Below are 11727 nucleotides of genomic sequence, written 5' to 3'. Positions count from 1 at the left end.
GGCGATTTCTCCCCCCTCCCCCTCCTGCCCCCTCCTGCCCCCTCCTGCCCCCTCAACCTGTGTCCCCCTTCTCCTGATCCCCTTCACCTCAAGAAGTCCGGCGGCGATGGCGCGGGGCGTCGGGGACAGGCTCAGATGAGGGCCCACGTCCCTATTTCCACAACCACACGTCGGCGGCCGTGGCACGATGGTCGCTCCCCTTGCGAACTGGTGATGGTGCAGGGGAGAGACAGCGACCACGGTGGCGGAGCAGGACTCTTTAGTCGTAGCGCTGCTCCCCTCAATCCGAGGAAGGGCCAATAAAAGGCGGCCTAAACGCGCCCATCACCGCCACCGATCGGCTGGAGACCCGCCTCCAGCAGATTCATCCTTCATGCGGGCGAAACAAATACAAATACAATAACCGGACTGCTTTCCTGGAAATCGGCGCTTGGAATGTACGAACCCTGATGGACAACGTAAGAGCAAATAGACCGGTGCGCAGGACTGGCCTCATCGCCCTTGAGATTCAGAAGCTCGGCCTGGACATTGTTGCCCTCTCCGAGACCCGTCTCCCTGGTGCCGGGCAGATCGAGGAGCCTCGGCACGGGTACACCTTCTTCTGGAGCGGACGAGCGGTGGAGGAGAGAAGAATTCACGGTGTAGGGTTCTGCATTAAGTTACATCTGGTTAGGGATCACAACATCATCCCCGTAAGAACTTCTGAGAGACTCATGTCCATCACTCTACCTCTATGTCAATCCCAATCCCTTGTGATCATCAGCGCCTATGCACCTACCCTGGACGCCTCGGAGGAGGCGAAGGAGTCCTTCTATGCCGCGCTGCGAGGCCTGATCCTCCGCGTCAACCCCCGGGATAAGCTCTTGGTTCTGGGGGATTTCAACGCGCGGGTGGGCCAGGACCATCAGCTTTGGGGAGGGATTCTGGGGAAGGAAGGCGTTGGCAACTGCAACGAAAATGGAGAACTACTCCTTGTTCTCTGCGCAGAGACGGAAATGGTAATAACCAACACACTGTTTCGGATGGCCAACAAGCGCAAGACCACCTGGCAACATCCAAGATCCGGCCACTGGCACCTGATCGTTTACGTCCTTATCCGCATCTGCGACCGAGCGGACGTCATGGTCACGAGGGCAATCCGCTCCATGGATGACGGATGGTCCGATCACAGGCTGGTAGCCTCAAGACTTAGGCTAAAGATCGCGCCTGCGAAAAGAAGGAAGAAGATCCCCAAGAGGATACGTTTCAATGTTGGGCTGCTGAGGAATCCCGAAGTCCTCGAACAGTACCAGACGTCCCTCGCGGACAAACTGGACACTCAACCTCGGACCCTTCCTGCCATTGTCCACTCAGACTGGGAGCACTTGAAAACTGCGCTCACCAAATCCGCGGAAGAGGTCCTCGGTATCCAGAAGAGGAGAAATCCCGATTGGTTTGCCGAAAACCTGGAAGAAATTGAGCCACTGATTTCAAGAAAGAAAGAGGCTCGCATTGCATGGCAGAACTGTGTTTCCTCCAAGAGACTTGAAGAAGTCTACTGGGCGGCCAAGAGTGAAGCACAGAGAGAGATCCGGAGGATCCAAAATCAATGGTGGGTCAACTTTGCCCACCAAATGCAGAGTTTCGCTGACCGTCACGATACCAGATCCTTCTTCGAAGCAACGAGGAAGATCATCGGTCCGGCTCACAGTCCTCCAATGGCTGTGAAGGCAAAGGATGGCACAATCCTGCAGGAAAAGGAGGATACTCACCAGCGATGGAAGGAGCATTTCATGGAGCTCCTGAACCGTCCGACATGCGCAGCAGACGGCTTCCTCGATCCTGACCCCAGCTCCCTGTGCAACACTGGATGACGGAGCTGCCGACTCTCCGGGAGATCTCCGGAGCCCTGAGGAGGATGAAGAAGAACAAAGGTGCTGGAGTTGACGACATCCCCGTAGAACTTTTACAAGCTGGGGGTGCATCTCTCCTCACCCGCCTCCACACCTTCATCCTTCAATGCTGGGTCGAGGAGACGGTGCCTGGAGAACTGAAGGACTCCGTCATTGTCACGATATTCAAGAAGGGCGACAAACTCGACTGTGGAAACTATCGTGGAATTTCCCTGCTGTCAACTGCTGAAAAACTCATCTGTCGTATACTGGCCGACCGACTCACCTGTCTCGCTGAGCGGGTTCTTCCGGAGTCCCAGGCGGGCTTCCGTCCAGGCAGGGGAACCGCGGACATGGTGTTCTGCGCCAGGCAGCTCCTGGTGAAGTGCCGGGAGCAGCGGAGGGAGTTCCACGCCATCTTTTATGATCTGGCCAAAGCGTTTGATTCTGTGCCCCGAACAGCACTCTGGAAAGTGCTGGAACGTCAAGGCTGCCCCCCCAAATTCATATCCCTCATCCGGATGTTTCACGACGGCATGAAGGGTTGCGTCCTGACTCAGGGCGAAATGACTCCCCCATTCCCGGTTCGGACCGGTGTCAAACAGCGCTGCACGGTGGCGCCGACGTTGTTCTGCCTCTACATCGCCGCACTCATCCACCACGTCACCCCTGTCCAGGAGCACGGAATCACTCTACGCTACCAAACTGAAGGGTCAGTCTTCAACCTCAGCCGTTTGAGGAGCAAGCAGGGGACCGTGGTCACGACCGTCAGCGAACTCCAGTACGCTGATGACAATGCTGCGGTCTCCAACTCCTCCGGGGGCCTCCAGCTCATCGCGGATGGCTTCGCCGCGGCGTACAGGACCTTTGGCCTCTCCGTCAACACCAAAATGACAAAGACCCTCCATCTGAACCATCATCCACCCCAAATCACCATAGACGACGAACCCATCGAGCAGGTCTCGGCGTTCCCTTCCTGGGTAGCATTATCCAGCAGGACGCCGGCCTCACGGAGGACCTCACTCACCGTATCCAGGCAGCCCACACAGCCTTTGGACGCCTTGGTCGTCGGGTCTTCAGGAATCACGCCATTTCCACCAACACGAAGATCATGGTGTATAAGTCTGTCGTCCTCCCGACCCTTCTCTATGGCACCGAATGTTGGACCCTCTATCGGAGCAGCATCAAGAGGCTCGAGAGGTTCCACCAAGGACGACTCCGATCTTTCCTCAACGTTTCCTGGGAGGAGAGATTGACTAATAATGAGATCCTCACCCGGGCTGGCCTCACGAGTATCGAAGCCATGATCACCTTGGCCCAACTGCGGTGGGCCGGCCACGTGCAGCGGATGAGCGACAATCGTCTCCCGAAGCAGCTCCTCTACGCGGAGTTGCTGGAGGGCACCCGTCCCCGCGGAGCACCGAAAAGACGATTCAAAGACCAGCTAAAGGGTCATCTTCAGCGGTGCCGGATTCCCCCGGCACAGTGGGCTGACCTGGCCGCGGATCGGGTGGCCTGGCGTGGGGCTGTGCGGGGCGGGGTCCGGGTCTTCGAGACTCGACGCGTCGCTGCAGAGTAGGACCGACGAGCGCGGAGGAAGGAGAGGGCCCTGCAACCGCCCGGCCCCCCAACCCACTTCTATCAATCCTGCGGGCGGGGTTTTCGGGAAAGACTGGGCCTCCACAGTCATCGGAGACACAAGCACCAGGAGCCGTCGCCCTGTCCTGGGGGCCGCATTCCTCGATAACGAGGGCCTTCACTGACCGACTTGCCAGTTGAGTAAAAGCACCTGTGGGTAAAGCTGAATTGTGGCAGGTTTTTTTTTTTTTTATATTGAGGTCCTAGATTTGACACCTCTGATTCTGTTAAGCATCAGAAAACTATTAAAAATATTTCTTCATGTGAAAATGGCCAACGCTATTGAAATTTTGGTCCCGCTGCTTTAATTAAAAAAAAAAAAAAAAGATCCAATTAAAGTGTCTGGGTCTGCATTGTGCATTGTTGGAATGTCACTGCTAATTAAATTATTTGCTATTTTTGTGATTGATTTCTTGAGGCATGCTTATGAATTTCTGCAACTGCAATGCCTTGATTTTAGCACATTTTGTACAAAGTCAGAGCATAAATACAATTGTACTTTCGAAAGTATAACAGTATGGGCAGTTGTGCAGTAATGTTCGTGACATAATTTTGAAAATATGGAAGTTACAAAATTGTTCTGATTGGGAAATTCTGTAGTTTGCAGCTTTGCCTGTGGCTGAGACAAAGCATTCCGACACCAGTCTATTTATCTCCAGAATGTCTTGATAGTCCTGAAATGAGATTCAAGCCACTATGTGCCGGATGTAGCAAAGCAGCCCCAGAATGTAACTGGCCTCCTTCAATTTTAACTGTTTGTCTGTAAACACAGAACTGGTCGTTTGAAATGTGTTTTAATAAGTTCATACTTTTAAAGTATTTTAAAGTAAAATATTTTTATATGGTTTGCATCAAAGTTTTTCACTTATCACAGGTGGGAATGTATCCCTCCCCACAAGGAGGGAGTGTTGTCCCTACCTTACACACGCACACACACGCACACACACACACACACACACACACGCACACACACACACACACACACAAACACACACACACACACACACACACCTTCCCTGGGGCCAACCTTTTAGAAATACACATCTATGCACACATTTGAAAGCCTCAAAAGTCAAATAATCTGCTCTTTGGATAATGCCAAATGTGTAGAGCTCACTCAACTGCCACACAACTGCACTTGTGTACAGACCCACACATCCACCATGCAACAAGTCAGTAGAAAACGATCGGGTGTTGAGAAAATTTAACATTTTACGTAGGTTGAAAAACCTATGACACACTTTGGCGTGATAACAATAGCCTGTCAAGTGTGGGCACATGTGGTGAGTGGCAGCGTGAAAAGCAAGCAAGAAAGAGCAAGTTGCATCCGAAAGAAAATAAAGCCTAAAAAGTGAGCTGAACTTTGTCCCGGTCGTCAGTTTCAATGCCTTCATCCCGATATTATCTTCTTCATTTTTTTTCTTTAACGGAGAAAGATGAGCGTATTTATTTATTTATGTTACACAGATGGTGACACATGTGATGTCATCGCCCTCTGTCAACTAATTGGACCACATCCTTTGTGTAGCCTTTAGGGATTTCCACATAATTAAACTGGAGCGCCTGTTCTTGCTTGGTGGGTCTACCTTTTTAATTGGGGAGAGTGACAGGTGGAGGGCAGGCCAGAGGGTGCACAAAACAGGTGATTTGTGGCGGTTTTCCTTGCAGCGAGCACCTGATTTTTGTGCCGTGCATGACAGTAATGCGACGGTGATGTGATGGTCTTAGACTTAATTACCCAAAGTCTGGAGGCTTCAGATGTAGTTGGAGTTATGACGGGTCTATTTTGGGGTAGAGTGTAACTTTCGAGGTCAAACGGTTTGTTGTGAGACTCGGTTTCTCCAACAGGAAATAATGGTTATTGAAATAAATAACAGCACTTGCATTATATGAAGTCTAATCAATTGGCAGTACTGAAAACATTGTACACTCTTTGACGTTAGTCATTTGCAATATATCAAACCCTAAAAAGTGTCAAAGCTACAATCAACTGCTGTACTTCTGTGGTTGATATAAATGATATTTTAGAACTCTACTATTTATAGTTGGAGGCAGTGCCTAACACATTTTGCCACAGACAAATACATTGTTGCTGTAATGCTACTATCATAACATGCCTCTCACGATTGACATGTGAAACAGGTTACACACCCATACTAACAAGCGGACAAAATTGAAGCATTTCTAACACCAATCAAAGTTAGCAAAGGCCCAATTCTCAGCCGCCTCTGAAAGATGATCCTTATTGATGAATGTGTTGGCGTGGGGTGTATTGAGAGTGCTGTTCCTCCTCGAGCTGCTTGGAAAACAATCATGGCTGATGATTGTAAATGTTAAACATGTTGATATTTTATGATCACAATAGAGCTACATACATTTCACGCAGGTATGTGGGAATAGTTGCAGTGCAATTATCAATGCAGCTCTTTGGATCATTCATTCATTCATTCACCTTCCGAGCCGCTTGATCCTACTAGGGTCACGGGGGGTGCTGGAGCCTATCCCAGCTGTCTTCGGGCAGTAGGCGGGGGACACCCTGAATCGGTTGCCAGCCAATCGCACGGCACACAGAAACGAACAACCATTCACACTCACACACACAACTAGGGACAATATAGAGTGTTCAATCAGCCTGCCACGCATGTTTTTGGAATGTGGGAGGAAACCGGAGCACCCGTAGAAAACCCACGCAGGCCCGCGGAGAACATGCAAACTCCACACAGGGAGACCGGAGCTGGAATCGAACCCGGTACCTCTCCACTGTGAAGCCGACGTGCTAACCACTGGACTACCGGGCCGCCTCTTTGGATTATACATCTGGTGATTGTGTAAGCATCAAGAAGGGCTGCACCGGTGTCTCGCATGGCCCACCCCTAGCCAGATGGACCCCGGGGCTCTCTGAGGCAGATTGGAAGGTGAGTGCTTCACGGCCCAAACCCTCATCCACGCAAAAAGTACTTGCACTTGCACAGGTTGCACTTGTCACCGCATGTGGCAAGGGGATGCCGTTGCTCCACCACCATGAATTGTTGCAGGATTCATGGAGGGAAATATGAATGAAGGGTGCCACCCCCCCCCCCCCCCCATAGCTGATGACCTTGCACCGTCTGAGGTGCGTCAGGCAGCAAAGTCTTTAGGTAGCCTCTGCCTGTGCATATCACTCATGTCTGTAAAGATTAAGGCTTGTTTCTTGAATAAAATATGACTTGTCTTAACATTCTAACCTTTTTATCTCTGAACAATGTTAATTTCTAATCATAACAAGACCCTTGACCTTTTAAAAAAAAATTGCTCTGGTATTGAAGTGTGTGCTTAGTACTTATTTTTGATTGGTATTTCTCCCCTATATGGGATGCCTGTACAAATGTTTGAGAATTTGATTTACACAAGCGAGGACACGGTGGACGACTGGTTAGCAAGTATGCCTTACAGTGTAGAGGTCAGTGGTTTCATTCCAGGCTACGGCCTTTCAGTGTGGAGTTTGTATGTTCTTCCCGTGGGTTTTTATCTGGGTACTATGGTTTCCTCCCACATTCCAAAACATACTTGGTGGAATTGTCCCGAGGTGTGATTGTGAGCGTGAATGGTTGTTTGCCTATGTGTGCCCTGTTAAGATTAGCTGGCAACCTGTTCAGGGTGCGCCCTGCCTACTGCTTGAAGACGGCTGGGATAGGCTCCAGCACACCCACGACTCTCGTGGGGGAAAGACACTCGGCTAATGGATGGATGGATAGATATTCACAAGCAGCATTGGCATGAGTACAATTCTCAAAGATGCAGGAGAAAGCCACACATCTGCTTTCTTCCAAAGCACACAATTCTGCAGACATTTTAAATTAAAAGGTGTCCTCATGCACACCTGTTTGCATTTCTGTTTATGTTGGATTGAGCAAGAGGAGGGAAACAATGATGCCATATGGTGCTGTGAATATCACACTTCTGCTAAATTAGCAGATGCATTGTCTTTTGTTGTTGTTCTAGAAATCGCTCACACGCCAAACACCAGCTATCATTCATCAAGTTGGTCTACAGAGTAAGCACTTGGTCAAGATTCATCATGCCTGTTAATACACACTCACACACACATTACGTTCTAGGTCTCCAGCCTGATACAACACACGTGTAAAGCATATTAACGTGTTGAGATCAAAGGGGGCATAAATCAGCCTGACTGTATGCATGTGCAGTCACTTTGATTCTTCACAGAGAATCCTTGAATGGTCTTTTGAAGAAACTTTCCTTAAGTGAAGGATGCCATTTTTCTTTTTTTTCTCCAGCACTTTTAAAAAATGAGTTAACTATTGTGCATATATAGGTATGCAAATGAGGAACATCTCTAATATCTTGTTAAAACATAACTGAGGCTACAACCAGAGGTCAAATCGATCGCAATGCAATATGCAAGTGAATTGAATGATTTGGAACCAGTTCTCAACAGGAACACTTTTTCATTCCCATTTCTATCGATGCCCGATTTAAACTAGCTACCTTTGATTTGGTCGATCTGTCTTAAATTTAATTCAATGAACAGCTGCCCTGCAAACCAGGCTACAAAAGGCCTCACTCACCTCAAGTCACTTGGCAGGATTACAAATGAGCAAGGAAAGTCAGCTCACGTTGGGTTCTAATGGAGGGAGGTACTCAACCGTGATGTATGTGACTCCATTCATCTTGGCCAGGCGAAATAGCATGACCACTGCCATGACAAACGGAGCAGGAGCCACACTAATTCCGCTGCCATGGATTAGTCTTTGCTAACTTTACCAGAAGCAATCTATACCTCTCACCCCAGCTTCTGCTTGGGCCTCAGCCTGCATTCTTATCATCGGTGATGGAGCACCTCATCCCATTCGATGAGAGGCAATGAGGAAAAGAGCTCCCGATGATTCCATGCGGAGGCGATGTGTGACTTGATTAAGTGCAGTCTGAGAACTCGATGCACTTTGTTAATTATGACTACATTTTGCTTAGTGAAGACTGAGACATTTGCTTGATGAGGCAAAAGACTCGAGAATGGCGTGCTTTCATCAAGGGGTTTAAATGTTCCCACGAGAAACACTGAATGGTTCTTCATAAAATGCTTTCTTTGTATTTTAGTCTTTGGATTGCTTCAATTGGATCTTGGATACAACTGGTGTCATATCACATAAATTCTGCTCTCAATTTATAGAAGAACTGTGTGTCTTTGGCTTTTGTCATTGTTGCTTTCGCCCTTTAAGTCCAGATGTTGACCAAGTTTGTTGATAAGCATGACAGCAAAACACATGCTCAAGCATTCTGTAGCACCCAACTGTTGTTTTTGCAAATGTAAACCTCTAAACCTTTGCTGTAATCCTGAGTCCAAAATAGCTAACCCCGAAAAATAATCCAAAAACTCAATTGCTTATAAAATCCTCACTTTATCCCAAAATGGCTAACCCTAAACCTGGACTCTTAATCCCTACACCTAACCACGACCTTTTTTTGGGGGCATGGAAACTGGAAAACTGGTGTTCCAGTCATTTTACAGAAACAAATACAGTACCAGGATTGGTACAATTCGTGACAATTTACCAGTACCCAGATGGGAAAAAAATAAACTTTTATTCGAACATTATATTTTATGTCTAATGTTAAAAATGTATGTAATATAAAGTACCTCCAGTACAACAAATGTTCAAGTGTGCACCGTCCTGGGGAATGCTACACTGTAAAGAATTTTATTAAAATAACATCCATTATCGGAAACAGGGATGCCAGTAATTTACTATTATTTTACAATGCACTGACTATAATTTATTTGATCAGAGCCGTACTGTATTTTGAATTACAATATATTAGGATATAATAATAGTGGGTGCTGTGATAATTTTACGCCACATGTACTGTTGTGGGTGGCCCAATGATCAACTGGTTATCGCGTTGGGCTCAGAGTGCAGAGGTGCAGGGTTCGATTCCAGCTCCGGCCTTCCTGTGTGGAGTTTGCATGGTCTCCCCGTGCCTGCATGGGTTTTCTCCGGGTACTCTGGTTTCCTCCCACATTCCAAAAACATGCATGGCAGGCTGATTGAACACTCCAAAATGTCCCCAGGTTTGACTTGTTCATCTCTGTGTGCCCTGCGAATGGCTGGCAACCAGTTCAGAGTGTCCTCTGCCTACTGCCCGAAGACAACGAGGATAGGCTCCAGCACACCCCGTGACCCTTGTGAGGATAAGCTTAACATAAACTGAGTGAATGGATGGATGGATGTACTCTTGTTTGTTTTAGTAGTGTACATGGCAGTTTAGATTTTAAATCTGCAGTTCAACAATAATAATAATGCATCAGATTTATATGGCTCTGTTCTGTAACAGAGTCAACTTCAACTTCATAGTGGATAGAAACATATTGCACGTAAGTAGCCACAGCTGCCCAAGGGCATGACGACAGAAGCGTGGCTGCCAGTGGGCGCCTACATTCACACACAGGCATACACCGGTGTGAATGACGCTGGAGGCAAAGTGGGTGAAGTGTCTTGCCCAAGAATATAACGACACATGAAACGGGATTCAAACAGTGGACCTTTTGGTTACTGGGTGTCCCGCTGAAACTTCTTAGCCACGTCCGCCTTCTAAGTTTTTTTTGTATTTTACTTCAGTTGTCTACGTTCTTATGCTTCTACTTGAAGACTGTCACATGTCCAACAGCATTCATGCCCCGCTATTCACCTATTTTGCCAACTGAGAAAGTCATATCAGGATAAAGTGCCTGTTCCAAGGTATCGATGTATGATGAAATATCCGGTGTTCCCATTTGTGTCAAGTCTTTGCACGGTTAATTTTCAAGCAAGACGACTCAAAAAGTCATTTTCTGTAAAGCGGTGGACATAGGCACTGCAATCCTATAAATAATTATTTTATATAGTTAAATTAAAATTTGTCGTTCTCGGCAAATCATCAAGTATTTATTTATATCTGGAGATGAATATGTAACGCTATTTTACAATTTCAAAAAAATACAGTAAGATACTGTCATAACATCAGAAATCCACTGCAATCCATAGTTGAATATTGTCGAATTACAATAATCTACTGTTCTTCTTGACTGACTCATTTAAATTTACATGGTATGGATGAATATCGAACAGTATATTCCAATTATAAATGTGGTGAGGTGAACTTCAAAATCTTCCTCAGTAGCCTTATTTTATTTTAAAGTTGGTCGTGGCAGCATGTGGCGGCGTAGAAGCTGACTTAACTCAGAGTTGAAGTTGGAGCCCACTTTAAATGTTGCCACACACATCACCACAACGTCATCCTGAAATCCTGTTCAATCGCCAAATTCAGGACACCGAAAAACTAGAATTAATTACGCAGGCATTGCAGACTGCGGCGCCTGTTCCCAGCGTTAGGGGAGCAGTAGCTAGCAGCTTGCCTCAAAGCAAGTGCCCCATATAGGCTGGGAAGAGCAATCGGACTTCTTTCCAAAGGCAGTTTAATAGGCGAAAATGACTGCACACTTTGATGCTGACACCCTGACATAGTTGCAATTTTGAACAAACCAGGCTTACTCAAATGTGCTGTTTTAGCTGGAAAAGTTGCTGGTGCCGGCGCGTTTCTTGTGAAGCACATCCAGTTTGATGCTATGTACAGTTTAAATTTAGGGGGCAAAAAAGTTGATTCCTTTCATTTCATTGTTTATTTAACAGGGACTTTGCAAAACGAATGTGTGGCACAGACTAGAAATAGCTATGAGCTCATTTTGATCTGTAGTCCTTGTACAGAGAGAGAGAGAGAGAGAGAGAGAGAGAGAGAGAGAGAGAGACAGAGAGAGAGACAGAGAGAGAGAGAGCGAAAGGAAAATCAAAGCCAATAATAATTGTGGGCAATAGGTTCAACCTTGGTTAATCAAATGATTTTTTTCCACATGCTTTTGACAACTAATGTGGTTTTTGGAAGCGACTGAATGGGGATAATCAGACCATCTCATACTTCAAAAAGGAGCTGTTTGTAGGGACCCGCTCCTCTGTTTATAATTCTTCTTGTTCAGTGAGGTTGGCACTCGAGTCTTCTGACAGCGAGGTGATGGCACACATTTGTTTAGCTAATGAGTCCCCGGTGACATGTTTAATGCGTGACGGGCAGCGGGCGCACTTGGGCTTTCATCCGCTCAAGGAATCAGCAACCCTGAGAAAGTTTGCTGCTGCACAGCTGGCACGAGCTGCATCACAATGCAAAGTAAAAGTCCCAGATGTGATCA

General features: G+C 47.2%; 1 protein-coding gene across 1 annotated transcript in view; it reads left to right on the top strand.

Moving 5' to 3' along the window:
- Positions 1-449: 449 nt before the first annotated feature.
- Positions 450-11727, top strand: part of LOC127598188 (uncharacterized) — a 34066-nt gene continuing 22788 nt past the window's right edge. Inside the window, exons 1-2 of the mRNA XM_052061867.1 lie at positions 450-1442; positions 2060-2732. Of these exons, the coding sequence (XP_051917827.1) occupies positions 450-1442; positions 2060-2732 (1666 nt within the window). The remainder of the gene's footprint in view (positions 1443-2059; positions 2733-11727) is intronic.

This window comes from Hippocampus zosterae, chromosome 1 (genome assembly GCF_025434085.1).
Source record: "Hippocampus zosterae strain Florida chromosome 1, ASM2543408v3, whole genome shotgun sequence".
Lineage (NCBI taxonomy): Eukaryota > Metazoa > Chordata > Actinopteri > Syngnathiformes > Syngnathidae > Hippocampus > Hippocampus zosterae.
The sequence above is the reverse complement of the archived record's forward strand: the minus strand, read 5'-3'. Positions and strand labels throughout refer to the sequence as shown.